At 41.2% G+C, this 23,821-nt stretch overlaps 1 protein-coding gene across 1 annotated transcript in view; it reads left to right on the forward strand.

Annotated features, from left to right (window-relative positions):
• Positions 1–23,821, forward strand: part of GRID1 (glutamate ionotropic receptor delta type subunit 1) — a 484,454-nt gene that overhangs the window by 180,821 nt on the left and 279,812 nt on the right. The window contains exon 3 of the mRNA XM_066324528.1: positions 19,077–19,361. Within this exon, the coding sequence (XP_066180625.1) occupies positions 19,077–19,361 (285 nt within the window). The remainder of the gene's footprint in view (positions 1–19,076; positions 19,362–23,821) is intronic.

Genomic DNA, 23,821 nt, shown 5'->3' on the forward strand with positions numbered 1-23,821 from the left:
AAAATCTAGAAGGAGGACAAGAAGGATGGTTGAAGCTGTGGAGCTGCCTGTACAGGAGGAGAAACACAATAGATTAGGATTGCTGCGTGAAAAAGTATAATAGTCGAATGTAAAAGTGTGCATGGGAGAGAAATAAGAGTAGGGAGTGAGAATTATCTGCATGATGTAATATGGGATCTAAGGGGCGTCCAACAAAAAATAGGTGTTTTAAGATAAGCCCTTTTTCATGGGAAGTACAATTAAATTGCAGAGCTTGCAACCACATAGTACGAAGGACAAAAAATTATACAGGACATAAAATCCAAGAATTTTCATCAAAAATAGTTCTTTTGTAGGCTACATCCAATCCAAAGGATGGACTGGAAGCCACGTCCAGCTCAGGTTAATTCTGTTAAGCTGCTGGAACTGCTGTCAGTGTACAGGCAGGAGGGTCCCACAGTACATGCTCTGCTTCATGTTAATTCACAAAGGGAAGGAAAAGGGAAGGTAGTATTGGGATAGCTGGTTTCTCATTCCCTTTTAGCTTAGTCCTTTCTAATGCGTTCAGATGTCATTCCTCGTGTTCATAAATGTGATTGTGGCTCTTTGGTAGTGCAGGTCTCTTTGTTTTTAGCTGTAAGACCTAAGAGGCAGATACTGTTTTTATGTTTCTAATTTAAAAAAAGTAAAAGCGGAGCCATTTAGCCATGGTCTTTCCTCTGTGTCAAAGAGGGATTAGCAGGGTTTGTTGGAATTAGTTTAGTTTCTTTGTTTGTAGTTGTTGACAGTGCCATTGTTTCTCCTGGATGTTCACAGCTGGATTGTGGGCTGTCCACTCAGCCACAATGACTTAAGTCAGTTATTAGGAGTCACAGAAGAGCATTATGCAAGTCAGTTGACTTGAAAATGTACATGTACGTGTAAACATACATATATAAATATTTTAGTACAAAGTCCTCTTTTTATTCCAGTCTGGTGTCTCTTATTCCAGCTCTGAATGGAAGACCCATCTCCGCTGCTGTAAGATAGATTGAGTGTGAATTTGTGCTCTGTGTTCTCAGAGGTTCCGAAGTGGAGAGGGCATTATGACAGTCCCGTGAAGATAATGCCAACAGAAGAGTGTTTTGTCAGGGGTAAGCGAATACTTTTGTGCAGGCTAGTGTGTGGTAGATCAAACAGAGCAGAATCAGCACTGCAAACTCCGAGGCTCCTCTTCAAAGGAACACTTGATGCTGTAGCAAGGCTCTCTATCCATTATTTGCTTGTTATTTTATCCACTGGTGTATGTGAACCCAGGGATTTTAATTGATACTTGTGGAGGCTGTAAATGAAAACTCAGACCATGATCCTGCTTTATGCTCTTTGGTTTAGAAAAAAACCTGTTTGTTTGTTTTTGTTTTTAATCTCCTCAAAGGTTGTTCTTAAAAGTGCAGTTTAACAGTTGGTGTTCTCCAGTAGTGTATTGGGGTGGAATACTAAAGTTTGTGACATGTGTATGTCTGCACATATTTAACTGAACTACGACAAATATTCCAAATTAAAAATTTGATACAGTCACGATCCAGGTGAGATACAAGATAAAGCTTCCTCTAAAACCAGGAACAGCACCGTAAATATTCATGGTGGTGTAATAAATCATTCACCTTGTTAAAGGAGTTATCCGTACATCCTGAAATTTTGCTTCCATTTATATGTCTTATGAGGACAAAGAAATGAGTCATAAGGATTCTGCTGCTGACAATAAGCAGCACACGGTAATTTCTTGCACCTCAGACATGAGAAGGAACCTTCATTTCCACTTCTAAGTAGTAAATCCTGGGTGATTTGCATAAAGGAAATTTGTACTGGAGTGAATAACATCACCTTTCTTCTCAGCCATGTAATGGGGTGAAAACCATGTTGAAAAGTTCTGTGCAGGATTTTGAAGTATTTTAGAGGAATTTTTAGCTCATGTGTTTAGCCTATGAATTCTAGAGCAAGAGTAACCTCAAATCCAATTCAACACTGAATCATTCCTTTTTTTTTTTTTTTTTTTTTTTTTTTTTTTTTTTTTTTTTTTGTGGAATTATTTCCTCAGGAAATGGTACAGACTTCTAGGGTGGGTTCTGCATCCCTGTTGAATCTTGAATTCAGACATATTTTGCAAGATTTTTTGATGGAGGAAACAGTTGTAGTATAACAACTGCACTGAGGCGTCAGAAACTTACCCAGAACGTCAGACCTTCTGCCCTACTTTGCATTTGTGAGATGTGCCACTTAGGAGCTTGTCTGCACTGCTCAGTGCACTGTAACACAGACAAACCTTCTGTGTGACTTCAAAATGACCTAGCTCATGTACCAGCGGCTTGTGCAGCTGAGAACTGCACAGTGTAGACAAAATGTAAAGTCCATTTGTCGGTTATGTTGGTTTGGCTTTTCATGTCTTTCTAGAGACAGCAAGATTTGGTACTAGTGAGTCTTACAAAAACAGGGGGAGCTTTATAATCAGCTCACTGTTCTTTTGGTTTTGTTTATTATCTCTTCAAGGGACTGGACTGAGAGATATGAGATGTTTTGCTGCAACACTGCAAGTGCAATTTCATTAAAACAGGACTGTTACAATACCTTTCAGATCCTATGAGACAGCTTGTGGCTTTTGCTGAAGCTGCAACACGATTTCCCAAAGCAATACCCAATTAAACATGGGGTTTTAAGGCAATGTGATCTTCACCAAAGGTGGAAACACTTGCTCTGAGGTATACTTATTTTTCAGAATGTTCAGATAAAACTATTATAGGTCAATGGGTTACCAGATGTAAAAGTCATGCTCTAGCAAATGCTAGCAGAAGCCAGTGGAATATCTAAGCAGCTCTGGAAAGCGTGGAGGTGAGAAGCTGTTGCAGTTCAAGAGCTCTGTGAAGGTAGTTGAACAGGTTGGCGCAGGAAAAACATACAAGTTCTGTACTAGAAATGGTGTTTAATGGTCTCATCCCTAGTCTGGGTTTGGGAAGGGGAATTGTGTGTGGTGACAGTCATGCAGGAAGGCAGGAACTCAGTGACTCCAGCTGGAGTGGGTCAGTGAGCACTGCCATGGTGGCTGAAATCCCCTGCTCATGGGAAAACGAGGAATCTCACAGCTGTGTTGGGGTTTATGGAAGAAGGGGCCTAAGTGTCCCTGGAGAGAGATCAGTGGGAATGTGTTAGGAATGTCATGGCTTTTCCTTTTTCCTTTCTGGTGACTGTGTTTTTTGAAGATATGTATTACATATGCTTAAGTATTCACAGGGAAGTGAAAACTAATTAAAGATGTGGAAAAGAGCAGAGACTTTTTAAAAAAAAGTCATAATTGGAGGAGGGGAAATGGTGATGCAAGAGAGAGCAAGAGGGACTTGATTTCAACTCTGTAGGAGGCAGTGTCAAGGCTTAAAACCAGCAAGAACTTGTGAACTCAGGGTGAATGTATTGAGTGCTTAGAATCTTAGTAGGATTTTTCTATTTCTCATTTTTTTGGTAAGGATTAGACTCTATACTATATTAGATAATTAGAAAATGCATAAGTATACTTGATAGGATTAGGAAATTATAAAGAATTTAAATCCTCATGTTTCAGCACAAAAGCCAAAGAATATAGCAATATTCTGAAGAATATTCTCTTATAGGAATTTGCTTTTGTGTACGTCTGCAGAAGATTTTAAAAGCTTTAGAGAGACTGGTGTGGTGTCAGTGACAGATATGGAAAAGACCTAGACAAGCCAAGCTAGCTAATATGGTAGATTCAATATTGTATTTACCTTTAGTGAAGGTGTTGCTTACACAAGTACAACATTGAACTCTTGACAGAGGAGCAATTGGGGGATAACAAGTTTTCACAAAATGGCCCCAAAATTTTGTGTCACAAATCCTTTATCCTTATCCTTTCAGTGGAACTGTGACAGATGGTTAAAAACTCACATTGTATCATACTTTGTAATAGAGGAGAGCTGATCCTGGACTGCACAAGGGATACATGGGTAGTTACTTACATTAAAAATAAGTTTATAGGAATTCAGATTTCTGGAAATTTACTTTTTATAGCCTCTGCCCTGTTTTGATTTTAGTAGCCCAAAATAATTTAACATGTGATTCTGCTGTGCCGGGCCTGAAATGACATGACAAGTGTGTATTTCTCTTCATGCTGTGTTAACCACTCCAACAGAATGCAATTGCATGCTTCATGCAAGTACTTCAGGAAAGAACACAAAAGAAATAAGCAAATAACTACACAAATGAAATTGGACCTTACTATTGTTTATTTATCTGTATAAATTATCCATGTGACTCCTTGCTTTCTGTCAGAGAACAGAAATGGAGTTTTCCAGCTAAACCCAATTGACCCTATGATAAAAGTTGAGTCTCTCCTGATTTGCCTAAGTGGCATAAAGTGTTGTGCCTTTTGTGGCACTCGCTGCTCTCTAAACAAACACCGCATTTTTGGTGAAGGAGAGAGCCTATCGCCCTTGGTTAGGGTTTGTGAGTGATGGAAATTGGGGATTGTGTAGGACAGATTCAGTCTCCATCTCAGCTGGCATGTACCCAAGGTGTACAGGAGAGCTTTATGCTGGAGGCTTCGTATGACTTGCCCTTGAGAGCTCAGGCTGTTCATAGCAAAGAACTGAAGCAAGAAGTTGCCAGCTGATGCTTACCCCAATTGGAGCTGATAGAGATCAATCAGTTGCCAAATTCTTGTGGCTTTCAGACCCTCGGGCAATGTGACTGCCTCATGGGGTGAAGTTGCACATGGGCTTAGGAGGTGTCAGGTGAGGGCACTGGTTATTTAACTGCAGCTGAGACCTGGGTGTTCAGGGTGAGGGGAAGTGTGGGGCAGAACCTGAGTGCTCAGCCTCAGTCATGAGGGAAGTGGGGAGGCAGGAATGGGAGATGGTGGTGGTGAGAGGAGCGTCTTGTGTGTTGAACTTCAGCTGGTTTTCAATTTTTGTATTTAAAAAGTGTATTTTTGTTTCCTTTGTCCCCCTCCAAGCATTTAGATTGTAATTTTTTTAAAAAAATGGCATTGCCTGAATTGAAATGTCCAAGTTTTATTGTTTAACCTTTGTTTAAAAAGAGTTTCATATGTTCTTCATAAGAAACTTATTGTGGTTGATCTTTTGCTTTGTAGAGCTTCATATTTGAGTGACTTCAGCAAGGGTCAGTGGGCAAGAAACTTGTCACTTTAAAATACCTGCCCTTTTTGGATCACATTTGCTTCCTAGTGCATCAGCACATTGTGGGGTACAAAGATACTTTAGCTCCCTCTCTCATGGGGCTCTGTGTGCCCCCAGGACCCTGACCAGGAGTCTGTGTCGGCTCCTGGGCCTTGGTGCAGTTCAGCTGGTTGGATTCTGAGCATCTTTGCGGAATATTAGAAAGGGTGTATTCACAAAATGTGAAAGTTGTCTTCTAGTTCATGCAAAACAGAGATAAGTGTCTTGAGAGCATTGGTATAAAACATTGCCTTTATTTTCATTATGCCAAAATTGAACACTACCTGCCTTTCTGTTTTGTAGTCTTTCTGACGGTTTAGCTGATGTATTTGGTCATTGCTCACAAAACCCTTTTCATCCAGTTTTGATGTTCAGCTGAAGTCCTGTGAGTTACCTGATTAGCTATGGTCAGTGCAGTGAATCAAATGTATTATTAAAATGGGGAAAAAATTATAGGCACTTCTGCCATTTAGAGCCCTCTGTTACTAACATAAGCAAGTGTACAGTGCAATCTCCTGCATGCACAGAGGACCGAGAAATTTGTGAAGTCTTAAGTGAGATGTTGCCTTTTGTTACGTTGTGCAGAAGTGTCCTTTAGGCTGGAAAGAGACTTGGAGTGGAAGTGAGAAAAAATGTTTTTCTCTAACTGCCCAGGTCCTGTGTGATGGAGGCGTAAATGTACAGAGCAGTGACTGTCCTGCTCAGCAGGGTCTGATCCTGCAGCTCCCTTTAACGCCCTGCTGTGCTTTGCTGTAGCTCAGGGAACAGAGCAAGCAGTTTGTCCCTCCAGTGGGTGCTGGCCTTGGTGTCCAGGGTGTCCAGCCTGTGTCTGGTATGTGCAGCCACCCTGCACCGGGAGGGCGCTGTGAGGATGGAGCGTCTGATACACGCTGTCTTTACATCTAAATGTAACTGTCAAGTGTACAAGAAGGAGCCAGACTTCCCCCAAACTTTAACCCTGCTTCAGTCTTGGGCTTCATTAACACCTTCTGCTGGTACTGTGGCCAAGGAGAACATACTGTGCCTTGGGCTCTACAGCTGAGAAAACCTGTTATTGTAGTGAAAAAACCTAACCCATCACTTTTCTCTTGTAGAACTGAGAAATGGTTGTCAGTCTAAATATAAAAATATATAAAAATAAGAATGGTCTCCATGGAGTTTCTGAGACTAGTAAATGTACAAGGTCATTGTCTGCCAGACAATCCCAAAAATGTAGATTTGGACTACATCAAAATATTTTTACCGTGTGAAAATGAAGAGCCTCTGTGACAAAAACCCCCCTGAGAAATCGGCTGACATGTGAAAACTACCAGGAGGTACTTTTCCTGGTTGCACAAAATAGTTTCAGCCTGTGAGGAAATAAATTAATTTCATAATAAATAGTTACTGAGATGCATCGGGTCCAAAATACAAGTGGTTCATAGTACTGCATGTGTCATTAATGCTATAGAAAATGCTCAAGAGCTGTGTAGAACTCACCTTAGGTGATGTGGGGAGGGGCAATGTGTTTTCTACATCAGTGGTATGTATTTAGACAGTTAGAGATCCTTGAATGAAAAAAATGTCTTCTGGCCTAATGCTCATGAAACTGGATCTTTGGGAAATGGTTGTTTTGAGTAAATTGGGAAGGTTGGGGAGCCAACAGTAACCACTGAGTCTGCAGAACCAACTGCAGTGTTAGAGCTCTCAGAGGCTGTACCTTCATGGTGTGTCTAGGGATTTAACCTCAGACGGCAGTGCCTCACTTTTGGAGAGATTTGGGAAACTTTAAAAGCCCACAGTGTCAATTGTGTGGGTCATTATCAGTCAGACATGAGGGTCATGTACTGCCAGGCCTGGGGAGTGATTCCCTGCAGCCCCATGCCTTATAGACAGGTTGCTTTGAGAAAACAATTCAGTGATTATGAGAAAAGAATAGATGCTGTCAAGAATGTGACAATTTAGCTGGGGTATACAGCATATGTTCTGGACGAGACAGTGATTTTATAAGGATGTTGTGCAGTAAAAAGAGGGAAAAAATCAGAGTATAACAGTCATACAACGATGACTGAAGAAAGCCCATCTCAGCCCTGCAGGGAATACCATGGTCCTTGTCAGGGTGTCCAGGCTTGAAAGCTGACACTGCTGTCTGTGGCATCCTGCTGTAACTTGATTTTTTTCAGCCTAGAATTTGGGTGCTTCTCACAGTCAAATTCCCTAATGCTTGGGGGACAGTGTGAGGATTGCAAGAAGGCTCTAGCTGTGTGGCTTTCTAGCATTTGAATTCTTTTTAAATTGGCTTATGATTTGAGCATACAACCATAATACATATTCTCAGAAAATCTGTATGATCCAATAATGAATGCCTTTAGTGAGAAGCTGATGACTTATGAATAAACAAACAAAATTTCCTCATTTTTAGTGGCACTTTCTCATTAAAAATTCACTTTTCTAAGAAGTCACTTACCTTTTTTTAACTGGTAAAAAAATAAACAGATTGGTATTTGAAAGCAGGAACCTCCTCTGACCTCTTCTTTCTGCTTTTATATTTGAGGTGCATCTTTTTCTTTCCTTAAACCAATCTCTATGTGCCCAGGTTGAAATTAGGCACTGGCTTCTTCGTTATGAGGTTTATCCTGTTAGGTTAAGCATTTTTCCTTCCATCTCTGTTCAGCTCTCTGCACGAGCACTGGTTATTGGTGTTACCAAGCCCTGTAGGAACAGATTCAGGAAGGTGCAGTATTGAATTCCTTGCTTGTCCCCACGTGATAATGCTTTAGTCACTGTCTGTTTCTCTGACTACTCTCTTGGTCTTGTGTAGAATACATTCCAAGGCAGTGCCAAGAGGACAGGGCAAAATTATTTTGGTTTTAGTCTGTGACTAAAGCAAGCTACCTGAAGGTGTTATAGAGTGAGATGATTTGAATGCAGACATAAAACATAACTGCAGTTAGAGGCTCTCAGTAATGAAGCTGAAGTAGCACCTGGTAAGAAGTGTAATATGGTATTTCTGCATGGTTCATGCCACAGGGCTTGAGTTCTCATGTCATCTGTCCCCTCTGACAATGTGTATGTATTGTGTATATATATAATGAAGTTACTAGTTACTGAAATCAGGGGCAGCTTGGAGGAACTGTACAGTAGCTGGAAGTAGAGCCTTTAAGTGAAGCCATGTCTTCATGTGGAAGGTGAGGTGTTTTAAAAGCCCATGTTTTCTATATGGCTTCCTCTAGATGAGTCTGAATTAGTGTCTACCATGGAAACTAATTGAGAGTGACTTTCATGTGGAAAGAAACCTTAGGTGGAAGTTGTACTTAGGCCAGTTTTTAAACAGTTTTTAATAAATAATATTAGCTAACTCTGCATTTCTGTTGGTTTGAGGTAAGCCTGGTTATCACCAGTGTAATACCTGTTTATCCCCAGAGACAGAGGCTGACATACTTTAAAAAAAAATAAAGTCTAGTTGAAAATGGGAAAATCTTTCAAGAGGTCAGGTCTCATTTAAACATCTAAACAAGAGGCCTGGTCTTGCTGCAGCCTCTGGTAAGGAAGTGTGTAAATGCTGAGGCTTTTTGAAAATCTGTCCTCAGGGTCACAGTGGGAACTACCAGGTGTTAAACACATTTGAACGACTGGCTAATTTCATACATTCCGATGAGAACTCCTGACAATTTGTGAATTTTGGTGTTTTCCCCGATTTGTCTCACGCAGAGCTGAAGGGAGGAGAAATTCAGAGTTACAGTCCAATAATTTAAAGCAGCTTTAGTAGGTGTTAAAAAAGTTATGTGTGTTGTCTGAAGTTACTCTGTGGCATCTGCTAAAAGGAATACTGGGGAATGCAGATTTGCAGTGTTTTAATGCTACCCAGTTTATAGCACTGGATGGCCACAGGGGATTTGAGATCTGCAAGCAAAGAGGTTTTTATATCACGAATACTAGTGCTGAGTGAGGACAGGAACCTTTCCTTAGTAATGAGCAAAAATAATTTTGGCATTTGTTATGCCTTTCATGGGTGAGGAAAGGAGAAAGTGTTCCTTTTAAAGCTGATTTTAGAAAATGACATAGCAGCTTTAGACTGTTGCTAGGCTTGGGATATTTGCATAATCTTTGAATGCAGTTGTAAGTATGTGATACATTGCAGAGATCTTTCAATAGATCAACCCCTAAAGCTTGTCGATAAATATATGCTATAAATACATACTGAGTCACAACTAGATTCATAAACACTACAAGTCTTTCAGCAGTTGGCATAAATAAATGAACGCTGTTTAGATAAGTGGGCTCCTTCACCACGGCTGTGCTTCCCTGGCTCTGTGATGATTTCTGGTGTCTCCTCTGCCTTATGTAATATCGCTGTCCCCTTTGCTGGTAGAAGTAACAGCTGTGGGAGGGGGAAGATCATAGATGGGACCATAAGGATAACTTTTAAAGCTGTGCATTTTTGGAGCTGCTTGTTGGAGTATGGAACTTGCTGTCTGTGCATGAGATAATGGGAGCCTTTGTGAACTTGCCTTGAGACTCATAACGTTTTTGTTTCTGGTTCTGCAGCAGCCCCAATAGCATTAGGCGTGCTCCAGAGTTTTCCTTCAAGTCTGAGGATGTGAAGTGCCCCTTTGGAGCAATGTTTGGGGTTATTTGACTTGGCTGTCCTCAAGTAGGCGTTTCAGTGAGCACAATGGCAGATTGGAAAGGAGATCATGCGTCAGTGTTTTGGTTTGCTTAAAATGTCTACATGAGTGGGAGTGTGCAGTGAGCGGCACGTGATCCTAATGTGCTGGAGAAACAGCAGGAACCTTTGTAGGTAGTGCAGAAGTGATGTTGAGGAGGCTTAGGCTGGTGCTCATCCCTCCTGCTCTCAGCTTAGGTGTGATGCAAAGGGGAAGAGTTTAAGCCTCCCCCCAGATGGAAGTTTCTCTTGGCCCTGTTTGTGCATAAGTATCTTTAGCCCTGTTTGCCTGTCTAATGTGTTCCTTGCTTGTCCAGAGCCACACGTGTTCCTCAGTACCAAAGAATGGGAGGTTTTATCAGCTTATCTGGAATCACCGTGTTTGACTGCTTTTTGTAGCTGCCAGAAGAGTGTTTTCCTTTTGTTCGTGCTCAAACTGAGCCAGAGCCACGCTGACATTAAAATAACACTCAGCGTGTACAAGTAAAATAGTCCCAAAGGAGGCGACAAAGTCGGGCATCCCTGCAGAATGCTAACGAGGGTGTAAAAAATACTTCTGTGTCATTGATTTGTCATGAAAGGCAGGTGAAAAAAGCAGAGGGTGAGAAAGTGCCGCTCATTCCGTGTTGAAGGGCAAAAGAAAACATAATTATTGAAGAACTTGCAAAGAACAGAGATCAAATATGCAGTGTTCAGAAAAGCAGTTATGTCCCATGAATAATTGAGATGGTTTGCAGTTAATTCTACCTCAGAACTAGTGTTGAAGGGGAAAAAGAAAAAAAAAGTCAAAGCTGATTCAGTTCCACATAGTGCCTTAAAATAGTATTGATGCCATTGTGATTAATGTGTAGTTCTGTAGAACCCTGCACTATTCAACATTACCAGAAATGCTTATTCACATTTTTAATGATGCCAAACTATAATTCCAAGAGAACGTCTTCACTATCAGAGTTACATTTTGTTGAGAAAACAGAAGTACAGTTATTCTGCAGAATTTCTGTACCGTTGAATTTCTATTTAGCTGCTTTAAGGATCTTTTTATTGTTGATTGAGAAAACTAGAAAAGGTTTAAATTCTGGCATGTTGCACATCCTTAACCACTCACAATGCTAAATTGTTTTTTTTTAAAAAAGTGAAATTCTTTTAATACCTTTATTATGCAGTCTTTCCTGCTGTGGCCTTCTAGATCGACCCAACTGTAAAACCAAGAGGAAAAATCAACTCTAAAGCGCTCAGAAGGCTGTTTGTGCTCTCAGAGACTCTTACCTTCTTAGAAGGAGCTAGAGAGCAGTATCAGAGCTGTCTTTTGGAAAGACAAGGCCATCTCTTAGCTGTCACTAGTGCTCTCAGTTGATGCACTTTTATCAGCGGAGTGTGCTTTTTGCTGGTTTCATGGCAGTAGCTTTTCCACACAAAATGCAGCGTGTTCAATGAAGATTAACCCAAAAACCTCACTTGGAAAACAACTGGTGCATTTGTTGACCACTTGATGGCATCACTCAGTTGTGCAGAAACTAAACGGTGTTGTCAGTAGAGCAGTGTTACTTGTGCTTGGTGTTTTATTTTGACCATCAAAGAGTGAAGGGAGTTGATACATTCCCATCAGTTAAATGAAAGCCACAGCTCCTGGTTTGATCACTGTTTTTATTCTCTGTTGTATATTACTTACCATTTTGGAATAATTTCATTGTCTGCATAAATGCAAACAGAAGAGTGGTCTGGACTGCTCCCCTTTGTGGTGTTGGTTAATTTTTCAAGGACGGCAGTTAGTGGGTTAGTACTGAGACAAAGAATGTGGTCCTGCACAGAAATGGCTTTTTGGTTTGTCCTTCCAGCAATATTGCTTTAAATCTCCGATTGTTGCAGTTAATGCGAATGCTAGGGAAAGGATTTATGCAGTTTTGGTGTTCATCGTAAGTCCTCTAAAATGAAAGCATTTTGCAGCCTTCGTACCAAAACTTGTCTGTGTGTGTGCCAGCCAACAATGAGAGTGCACTGAAAACGCTGAACCAAGGGAGTAATGGGGCAAACCAGGCACGGTGGCAATTATTTAGGTGTAAAGCACACTTCTGGTAATGCCAGGGGAGCTCTGAGAGCTTATACATGCTGAGACTTGGCCCACGAGACATCAGGTTGTAAAACACAGAGGTGAAAGGGAGATGAAGGTCTGAAAACTGCTTCTCTTGAGCAGTGACGAGGCCTATGTTAGTGCCCTGAGCCCGGAGGGATGGAGCCAGCTGCTGACCCCCAGCACCTTATCCCATTATTCCTCCTCCTTGAATAACGGTAAAACAATACACAGACTGCCCAAAAATTGGGGGATGACCTTTAGAAGCAACTGTTTCGAGGATTTTTTTGGTAAACATTTTGAAGTCATCGTGCTTTCCTTGCTTTGGAGATGTTTTTCAGATGCTGCTTTGTCAGAGCTATTCTGACATGGTGATGATGTGAATGCTTATGTACACATACTAATGTGTGAGTGTACTGGTACACCTCTGTCATGCCCTTCCTCAGATCAAGAAGAACACAGGGAGGGGGGCATCTTTATTGTTCTCAGAGGTTTTATCCAGAAAATGGACACGTGTAAGTTGAGGTTTGTTTTGTTTTGTTTTTGTTGGTGGTTGTTGTTTTTTGTTGTTTGTGTTTTTTTTTTTCCCCTGAAACGACGAAGGACAAATTGTAAGTTTTCATTCTTGTTCTGGGATGTATTTCATTTTGATAATGGAGTAGGAAATATTCATCTTCTTTACATATAAGGTGATAGAGCAATAAAAGTGCTACATGAAAGGTTTTTGCTGTCTACCTTTGTTATCTTTTCTGTGTATTATCAGTCATTATATGACAAGTAACTATGGCTTTGTGTAAATTTCATAATAAAAATAATAAATTCTTTGTTGTTTGTAGAAACATAGTGTGTAAGTATGGAACATAAAGGAAAAGCCTACAGAAACAATACAAAACAAGTATTTATTGCTGAGTATCCAAAGGAAGAGCAACTGCATAGCATGTCATTAAGTGCAAATGATGCAAATTCGTTATGAATTGCTTTTCCCAGTTAGGAAAAGAAGCTGAAGAGTAAGAAACATCGTAAAATGTGAAGCAAGAAATAAATTACTCTTCAGGAAATCTCATTAAGTGAAGCATGAGGTCCAGTGAGTGCTTAGATAACTAATTTTAATGTTCTTAATACACTAAGAATAGGAGTGAATCTTTGGATAAATCAATATTTTTAATAGAAGCATTCTCGGTGATATAGATGAGATTATTCTACAATTTTTTCTGCTTGATCAGCTGGTTTTGCGCAAAAGCATTACATTTTAAAGACCTGTTGAGGCCTGAAGAGGAGTAAAATGTTGATAGCTAATAGTCTTTTGCCATTTTTCTGGGTGATTGAGTTTAATGTGGGCCCGTGGGCACTGACTTCATGGAAGTTTCTCTTGTACTACAGCAGAAACATTCAGGTTTTGTTTAGATATGTGTGAAAACACTTCCGTGTTTTGTGTTATTTTGGCGTTACCTGGAATCATCACCATCTTGAGTTTGAAATACTGCTTGATGGATGCAGTCTTTCTCCTTGCATCATTGTCTTTTCTGTCTCATTTCAGTGCTCCAGCAAACCTCCCAGAAGGACTTCATCCATTTAATTTAAGAACACCTCTGTGGGTGTGTTTCCCACAGACCTTATATCTTGATTTGAGACACAATTTTCCAAACTGATACGTTTTTAGCTCTTGGTTGTTCTAGTGTTTCACCCCAAAATTTTACATGTGTCTCCCTTTATCTGTAAATTGGCTAATGAACCAAATTCCTAATTAAATTTTAGACCCATTAATAGTACGGTAGTTCATGTGTATATAGCACATGATGTTCTGCTTCTGCTAACTATGAACTTTCAGCAGATATTACAGGCCTTCATAATCTAAGGGAATATTAGGATTTAAGTTCCCAAAACCAGGTTTTTTTCCATAGAATCTTTTGTGTTCTTCAGACCTAGTTTTAATGATTTTTTTTTCCCCTACTGGTTTTCAAGCATAAATAATGTGAAAAATCACATTTTTCTCTCAGATTGACTGAGGCAGTAGTACTGAGGCAAGCATGAAGTCCCTCGTCTCAGCAGGAAGGTGGCTTTCAAACCTAATCACAGACACTTAAGTGCCAACTTAGTTAATCACTTCATTGCAGAGTAATACAGTGTCTGAAGTTATCTTCCTTCCTTAGAAAACCTTTCCAAGCAGAAAGGCAACAGCCTCTCAATTTTCAGACAGTAATTTTTTTAAAATGCAACTTCACAGAATCACGGGGTTGGAAGAGACCTTCAAGATCATCGAGTCCAACCCAACCCTAACACCTCAACTAAACCATGGCACCGAGTGGTCAAACCACATCCAGTCTTACCCAGGGGTGGTGACTCCACAGTCTCTCCAGGCAGGCCATTCCAGTACTTCATCACCCTTTCTGTAAAAAACTTTTTCCCAATATCCAACCTATATTCCCCTTGGCACAGCTTGAGGCTGTGTCCTCTCATTCTGTGAGTTGCTGTCTGGAGAAAGAGACCAACCCCTGACCACAGCCACCCTTCAGGGAGTTGTAGAGAGTGATAAGGTCACCCCTGAGTCTCCTTTCCTCCAGGCTGAACAACCCCAGCTTAACATACCCAAGTTATTTGTGATTTGGATGAATCTGCTTTTGCAGTGCAGTTACGAGTTTCTAAGGGTTAGTCAAACTGAAACAGAAGGAAAAAAAATTGAACTAAAAACTTAAAGAGCATTAAATATGAGAGGGTGTCCAGAGTGGGCAGGATGGTGATGCCCAGAAGTGAGAGACAGAAAGACATGGAAGTTTGACGAGGCAGTGTGAATACCAGTAGGTGGATGAATTGTTAGAGCTGAAATTACACTGCCAGCTGCTCTGTGGATAATGGAGGAAAGAAAAGAACGAGTTTCTACCCTTTTCTGATAATAGGGAATCACTGAAAGGGAGATGGAGAGATGGCCACATTGTCACATTGCCAAGAGCAAGATAACAGTTCCTCCTGGAGTATTTTAATCCCCAGTGGTTTGGGGAAAGAGGGATTTAATTACAGAGATCTGAGATAAAGCTCTTAATGCAAATATCCCCATGAAGATGGTGCCAAATCAGGATGTTGCCATCTGCACCTGTCTTCAGAATTAGGAAGTACAGGAAGCAGTGGTAGCAGTGCAAGTCCTGAAGGATGATGGCAGCAAACAAGAAGTCTTGCATTGTCTCGTGTGCCATGGGGAGTCCCACTGATGAGAAAGGTCTTGTAGATAAGGCAAAGTCTGAAAGTTAATAGCTCCTTTTTCAGACTTAAGTGTGGCCCTAATGGAATGTATCTGGAGTTAGAGTTATGGGTCACAGAATGAGTTTTGTTTAAATTGCAATAATGTGAGAGTAAAATCAGAGGGAATGGATAGAGAAGAAAGCAGTGTCTTGTGAAACACTGTGATGGGCGCAACAATTCAAGATGTAAAATGTTAAGCAGGTGTGTAAAAGGGAGTCTCTGTAAACAGAGTTCAAAAGAATAGGTTAGGAGAGATACTTCACCAGAACAGTTACAAACAGGATTAATCAATAATTTGTGAAACTTCAGTGCAATCCAAGAATAAGCTTGAGAGATGGTTTGGTGATGGAGGCCAGCACTGAACATGACATGATTTAATTGGCTCAGATTAATGAAGATTTATTCTTTATGATGTTCATGTTTTCATCGTGTTAGACTGCACATTTCTTACTGTAGAGTTTGTACAATGTTGGTATCTTCCTAAAGTGAAATTTGATGGTGAAAAAGTAATTCTCAGCACAGTAAACTAATACCTATTTCTGTTTAAATAGCAGTCAAATCTGGGGCAGGATTACCAGAACATTTGTCTTTTCATCTGTGGAACAAATACTTTAAAAGTCTTATTTCTTACAACCTATCTAAGTAAAGATACCTGCAACATCAATATGGAAGCCTTTTAGTTATGAGAATATTAAATGTATACTACCATAATTCTGGTAGTTGAAGATCACTGAAGTTCTCAAGGTGTTTTGATTCCCCTTTGCCTTATATTGGGAGTTTGATGTGGACCAAAACATTTAGAATCAACTGTATTCAGGTTGTAAGAAAATCAAGATAAGGGTTATGAAGTTTTTATGTAAAGTCACAGGTTCTTTTGGATGCTTATGAAACTGCAACTGATAGACAGAATTGGCCATTTACTCAGTCACAGAGTCAAGGATATTTGGTTGTTCCTGCAAATCCATAGCTATTGTGAAGTTAAACAGAAAATTGCATCTCTTTTCTAATGTTAGTTTTCTGTGCAAGGAATTGTAGGAATGTGGGAGGAATCCTAAATAAAATGTGGTCCACCAGAGTTTTCTCCCAAGATAGCGTAAACCTTGAATATTCCCTTGCTAAGGAATTTTGAGATGCCTTAAGAGCTAATGAGTTTTTTAATGGAGTCTGTTATGTTGTTGTTCCCCATTGTGTTACTCATGTAAAAAGTAATACTTTCCTCCTTTGTGTTCTCAAAGCTTATTCTCACCCTTCAGTGCAATAATTGTGGAGAGGTTGAACTCTTTGGAATCCATTGTATTTTTGTATAATGAAACTCTTCTATTAGAAATGACATGTTCTGTTTCACGTTCTGTAATTTGACTAAAGAAAGTGATTCAGAAAACATGAAACTTTTTTTTTTTTCTTTAGTCGTTCCAGTTTTTATTGCCTGCTATCTCAAAACAGAGAGGCAAGGGGAGCACACACTTACTAAGTAGCAAATGCTTTCAAGCAGAACATAATCAATCGACCAAAATATCAGAATGTGGAAGCGTATTGACTAATTCTTCAATCTAAGCCGTGGACACAAACTACAAAACGCTGGGAAAATGCCTCAGCTGGAACGTTCTTTGCTGAGATATTTCAGCTGTGTTTGGTGGGCTGTGCTGGGAGATAAGGGTGGCCCATTTGCCGTGATCTGTCGCCTCTCTGGTCTTTCTGCTGCTAATAAGCAGCAGCTTTTGATTAGTGTCAGCCAGTGAATGAAGGTTTTTCTTGTTGTACAACTGGTGATCAGCTCTGAATTGCACAAATAAGTGACTCTCCGAATGCAGCCTCCCCATCAGAAAGGGCTTTGTTTTTTGTCTCCTTCTGTCTGGTTTGCAAGTAAATTGTTCCTGCTACAGCCCCGTGTGGCTTGCTGCTCTCACCCTTGGTGACAGCAAAGCTTGCTGGTTGGCGATCTCCGCAGGGGTTTATGGCTCAGCTTTGCTGTTCTCTCCCTCTGTTCTCACTGCTCTGTTCCCTCCCCTGCTGTGACTAAATAAATTACCTGTATGACATGTTCAGTTTTCTCTGGCAAGAAGCCTGGGAAATCAAATCTGTTCCCGAACCTGGGTCTCCCATTTGGCAAATATAATGCCTCCCTGCTGTTAAATCAGGTCAGCTCTCAGGAAAAGCAAAGAACAATTTCATATAACTATAATCAACACAGAGTAAATTTAGATAATGCAGCTGACATATGTTTATTGTAAAGACCATCAAGGAAATAATTTTAAAAGCTCTTCATCTTTGTTGCATCAGGACACATGTTGAACATTCTGAGCACAGAGAAGATCAAACATTTTCTTTCTGTTATCCCGTATCAAAGTGAAATATATCTATTTTCTGTCTGCTCTGAGAAGATTTTTGGTGGAGCATTTCATTGCTTGTGCGAGAAACAGTTATGTATTTAATTATAGATGCTTTATGTAATTAATATTAATTGATACTTAAGTGCTAATTACTATTAATTATTCATAACCTACTTCCTTTGACTTTCTGGTCTCTGAAAGTGCAGATACACTTAAAAGTGTTTAGAGGAGGAAAATAAATGCTTTTAATAGATTGTGTTCTCTTTTCTGCCTTTCCACAGGAGATGAGGCAGCAGGTCAATGGCAGTAGGTCACCTGCTGCCACCAGCCCTGACATGGCGCTGGCAGACCCACAGCCTGTCCCTGTCCTTGTGTGGGGAGGCTCCAGCATGGGCAGCCTCCCCTCTGCAGCTGAATTCCCTGCTCAGCTCTGTGTGTCCCGGCGCTCTGAGTTGCACTCCAGAGGCTCTTCATGCACACTCTGTTAATGAGCTGGTGCAGACTGCACGGGGCTGTGCAGCATCTCCAGTCCCCTCCTGTCGGCCTTTGCTGTGCTGGGGGAGCAGAGCAAGGGTTTCCTGTGGGCAGGCTGTGCTTGGGTGGGTCGTGGTGGGGTCTGGAACAGGTGCTGAACCCGTGAGCTTGCCCCCAGCCCTCTCCAAAGGTGCAGCAGGCAGTCCCTAGTGCCCCTCAGGGCTGGTGCCAGGTCCCAGGGCTGACTTAGCTGCCACTTATTTGCTAGAGTTAGTAAGTTAGGTCTTACACCGTCTTCTCACCACTACTGAATAGCTGCTGAGGGCCTTGGCTGAAAGTATTTAACTAAGTGAATATCAGGTTGTGTTATCTGGAGAAGTCCTGGGAGGAACATGCCATGTGCAGACTGCCCAGGTCTCTCCACGGTCTGTGCTTCAAACTCCCCATGAGACAAATGCTTCATTCCCAAATACAGATGGGGTCAAATGTGGATGTTGTGTTTTTAAATGATATGTGCTTTTCCAGGTATTTTTAAGGACAGCTACAGTGTTGCTAATAATTGTTTAGTCATTCAGGAGTTGTCTTGGTTTGAAAGAATGCCTTTGTTGTTTCTTCATTGCTCTGGGACACACAGTGAATGTTTTTTATCAATTTAAAAAATCCTTCAAAACTCTGTTGTATGAGGCAATTCCTTGGAATGAAAATTGCTTTGTTGTCCAAAATCTTCATCCAATATACTCAGCAAGGATCAAGGGGTTAAGGCAGTGGAGTGAGTGTTAAAAAATGGGAATTCAGTTCCTGGGTGCACCAAGAAGCGAGGGCCATAATCTCAGTCCGCATCAGCTGCTGTCTCAAGGACTGATGGTAGTTACGTTATCTGTCCTCAAATTCAGCATATCATGTCAAAAAACGCCTACTTGGGCAGGTAGCAGATACTGTCTCCTCCTGTGAAGGTAGCGAAGGTAGGACCTAACTCTGAAAGGCTCCAGATGACAGTGTAATAGAGATAATTCCAGCCCTGCGATGGCGGCAAGGGCAAACCCTTCCTTGTTCCCTTCCTGGCGCCTAGGTTGGCCAAAGCCATTACCCAGCCGATTCAAACCCTGCTTTCCCTCCTGTCTCCCCAGCCTGCGACCTGATGACGCTGGGCATCCTGGCGCTGGTGACGTCGACGGGCTGCGCGTCGGCCAACGCGCTGCAGTCGCTGACGGACGCCATGCACATCCCGCACCTGTTCGTGCAGCGCAGCACGGGCGGCTCCCCGCGCACCGCCTGCCAGCTCAACCCCAGCCTGGAGGACGAGGAGTACACGCTGGCCGCGCGCCCGCCCGTGCGCCTCAACGACGTCATGCTCAAGCTGGTCACCGAGCTGCGCTGGCAGAAGTTCATCGTCTTCTACGACAGCGATTACGGTAAGGGGAGCACAGCGCTCCACGCTCATCAGTCGCTCCTCCTCGGCACTGAGGTGGGGAGCGCAGAGGGAAAGGTGGGATGCGGTGTGCTGGGCCTTTCGCTGGCAAAGGAAGAAAGTGTTTCAAGTGGGTGCAGGTCTTTGGAAGGAAAGGTTGCTGTGAAGACTGGTTCTCAGACAAGGAGCAAAGTTGCTTAGCAACACCTACCCAGACAGACAAAGTTTGAGTCATCTCACACTTTTTCAGTAAAATATTAATCAAGTGTTGACACTGATCAGCAGGGGTCGCATAGGTGTGCAAGGAAGTTTAGCGTGGTCTCTAGCTGTACCATTCTCTTTAAAAATTAATTTTCACAATAACTATTACTTTTTCCACATGCTTCCTCACACTATTCTGTATCTGGACTAAATTTCACAGTGATATTCCTGGCATTAAACTGAAAAGTAGAGTTAGCGTTTTCACTAAATCTCATGCATTTCCTTCTGGAGAATTCTTTCTTTGAGCTGAAACTTGAGGAAAAGGAGTCTCTGCACAGGTATTTTATGATAGGCGTAAAGAATAATAAAATCCCAAATCTCTCATTGTGCCAGGCTCTCAGAGGGAAAGGGAACTGTGTATACTGTTTTTAATATCCCCCCGCCCTTCCTCAACTGATATGAACACTGTTCCATTTGTTTAGCTTGTGTTTTATTCAACACTCCTGTCTTAGGATATAGGATCTGTAACGGGGAAAATAAATTTTCTATGGTATGTTTTAAAACCATGCTACACTTCCGCTTTAAAATGTGATCTATAATCTTTTGATGTGCTGATTTACCATAACAGAATATAAAAAAGGAAACTTAAGGTTAAGTCACAGTAGGAAAAATAATCTTATGTATGTCTATGTATATAGTTTAGATTTTATATGTCTTCCACTGTTGCAAAATACATCTTTATTTGCATTCTCCCTATATATTGTCAGATTTTCAGTGGCGAGTCAGAGAGAAATAGCATCTTTGGTTTTGAAGTTTGGTTTTAAACCAGTAGTCCTGGTTTAAAAATCCCCAAAATCCAACAAGTGAACCAAGGAAAAACAACAATCCTGAGTTTAAAAGAGTTCTGAAAGTCTTGGGTGCAGATTTCTCTTCTCAGTTGCTAGATAGGTATTTGCCATTTCTTTAACAGGAACACTGAAGATGATGAGGGTGGTTTTAAGTAAGAAATCAACTGTGACTGTAACATCCTTTTAACGACATAGGATTGTTTTTAGCATGAGAGGAGTTCCGTGATGCTTGTAGAGCTAATCTGTAGACTCACAAATCTAATAACGCAGCGAATAAACTGTCCTGTAACTACTGTCCTCTGTAATGCTTGAACGGTGAATGCTTTGCAAGCAGGTAGGTGCAGGGTAGGTGTTCTTTTGGTGGCCTTGTGGTAGTGATGAGGAGGTTGCTCTTTAGCAGGACATTGGGTTTAAAGAGTAAAAATTATTCTAACAGTTACTTCAAGAATGAAGGGGAGCAAAATCATCTTATTAGGATGTCTTAGAAACACCCCAGATGCTCGATGTTCAAACTGCTTTTGCCTATTTTCCCTACTAGCCAACCTGTTTACTGACCTATGGTATCCCTTTTCCCAGTGATAGATCTGTGTTCCTCTGCCTTATTTTCTCCCCCCCTCCCCTTTTTTTTTTTTTTTTTCTTCCCAAATGCTTAACGTCTCAGTAGCAAATCCTGAAACCCTTAATCCACATGCCTCTAAATTCAGTTATGATCAAATCTATCTTTTCCATTTGGCACAGGCTGTATCACTAAGACATTAAGGTTATGGAAGATTGCCACAGGCATTTTGCTCCTTCCAGTGGGGAGTCTGGTGCGGGTTGCAGCTGCCCATGTGCTTCATCTTATGCTAATTCCACTAGAATAATTTTTTCCTAAGAAATTGGTGGGAGGGGTTTCCATAAAGAAGCCAACTGACCCTTGCCAGATCTGGGCGTGGATCAGCAAATAGAGGATAAATAACCCACTTCCCAGGATGTTGCATGCTGAGCTCCTGGGGCATGGCCCTTTCCTCACTCTGAGCTTCCACAGAGCCCTGCTCCTGCTTCTCCAGCAGCACCTCCCTGCCCAGTGGGCAGGAGCTCCCTGCTGACCATGGTGAGGGAGGTGACGTATTTGTGACTACAGAGAGTCCCCAGCGCTGGGCTTTTGTGGTTTTCTGTAATTAGTGGTCCTTCTCGACCCGGTCTCTGAAAGTTGTACTGTTCCTTTGAGTAGTGTTTTAATTTGTTCATTTGCTGATCTCTAAAAGCCCTTGGTGTCCTCCTTGTGGAAGCTGTCAGATTTTCTGAGGACAAAATAGCATTGCACAACTTAAAGACGTTCCATGTTTATAGCAAGGCTGTGTAACATCGAAGCTGAAAATTATTTATTAAAGTGATTACTTGTCCTTTCTCTAACACAAATTTTGAATTATAATTTCTGTGGAAAAAGCCATGGACTTGGCTGTTAAAAACACAGAGCAGTTTGTGAACAGCCTAACAAGCCCATAATATTCTTGTGGTTACAGTAAAATATGCCTTGTTTTATGCTGAAATCACAGATAAAAATGTATGCACAACTTCAGTGAAAGGACGTGGTCCTTTACAGTAAAATGCCTTAAAGTCTACAACAAGAAATTGAGAGATTTCTGAGCTATACCAACAGGGGAAAGGTTGTTGATAACTATCCATTCAGTTCCTCTGTACTTACATAAGAAAACAAGGAGTTAATACAGGTGTTTCATCTTCATGGTTTAGCTCCTGCTTTTCCACGTCTCTCATTTATGGTTTGTGTGTGATCTCTGAAGATGCACAGAAACCTGCTCCCCGCTGACCACACGGGGAGATTGCTGTGACAAACATCCATTTTTTGGTGGGAGAAAACCAAGCTGCCCCTAAGATTTCCAATGGCTCTCAGATAGTGCTCTGTGTAAAACCAGGTCTTCCCAGCTGTAAAAACTTGCAACAGATTTCAGATCTATTGTGTCATCCTAAGAAGCTTCAGCTGTGCTGATGTGTTTTGAGCTGTTTTCCTCTACAAGAACGTCTTCTGTGCTTGTATTTATATTGCAACCATGTGGACAGGCCTGCTGGGAAGTTTGATGTTTTATTTTGCTGACCTTCGGGATGTAGAAGCATCAGTAATCAAATTTTCTGACAGAAAAATTGGTAGTGGGGCCAGTTTCATAAAGAATTTTACCAAGCTGTGAAATGACTATCAGTTAAAAGCAGTGGGTGCCACCCACCAGAAGATGAGGTTGGGAAATAAAAAGTTGAAACTGTGCTTCTAGGGTAAGCAAATAAACAGATGTGTGGTGAGAGGAGTTTTGGAGGCTGGATGTGAAAATAAAAACAATGAGGAATATTAAGTCATATTTCTGAAGAGAAGTGTGAGTAATAGCTGTGTTTTCACTAGATTAACCTTATTGCTGAAAACCACTTTTCATCTCTGTAGTTAGACTAGGTCTCTGCTTTCCTTCATACTTGTCTGCATATCCATATTACACATTGTGAGATAAAACAGGCGTGTTTTATGAGTCCACTTTGCCAACGAGTGGTATTAGACTTGTGAAAAGTAGATGTAAAATAAAAAGGTAGATGCAATAGTAGTATGTAATATTTTATTCTTTTGTTGTCAATAAGTGAGTGTTGTCCACTGAAGAAAAGTGTTGTACAAAAGTTTTACAGAAGAAACCTTTGAAGAACATTTGACCTTCCAAACCTGTATATGAAGCTTGGTTCCTACAGGAGAAATGCCCCAAGGCCACAATTTATTGATTTCAATTTTTTTTTCCCCAAGATTAGAGGTCTGTTCTTTTTCATTGATGCTGCATTAACTTTGAATGCTACTTGATCAATCTTGCTGTGTGGAAGGAACTTAATTTTCGATATGACTGGTTTTGTGGGAAGTTGTGTTTCCCACAGCAATTATGCGGCAGCTTCATTTCTGAGTCCTGCCTGTCAAGGGCCTCAGCCATGATTGTAAATTACAGGAATTGAGCTATTAATAATTTTACAGCAAGATGTTGGTCCTGGAATGGTCTGTCTTTTGTCAAGATCCCTTTGTGCAGGCTGCTACCCTTGCATTGATTTAATTTGCAGAGGAATGTTGTAATGAGGATTGAGAAGTGCAGGCATTTGCACAGTCCACGTGGAGCACTGCAAATCACTTGTGATGTGAAACACGGGCTGGCGCAACAAAAAAGAAGCAATGCAGAGCATTTGCATATGAGCTACTTTCACCTTACCTGCTTTAAGTTTTCTTTTATTCTTGTCTGTTTACAACGTAACTTATCTTCTGCTTTCTGTGTCATGATCTCAGCTGTCAGACAAGCACCTCTGCATCGCTGGGGCTGCCATCTTTCCAGTGAGCAAGCCTTGCTTGGTGTGAATACAGGCAATCTGACCCCTGAGGTGTTGAGCCAACTGCACATCTGTT

This window comes from Sylvia atricapilla, chromosome 8 (assembly GCF_009819655.1).
Source record: "Sylvia atricapilla isolate bSylAtr1 chromosome 8, bSylAtr1.pri, whole genome shotgun sequence".
Lineage (NCBI taxonomy): Eukaryota > Metazoa > Chordata > Aves > Passeriformes > Sylviidae > Sylvia > Sylvia atricapilla.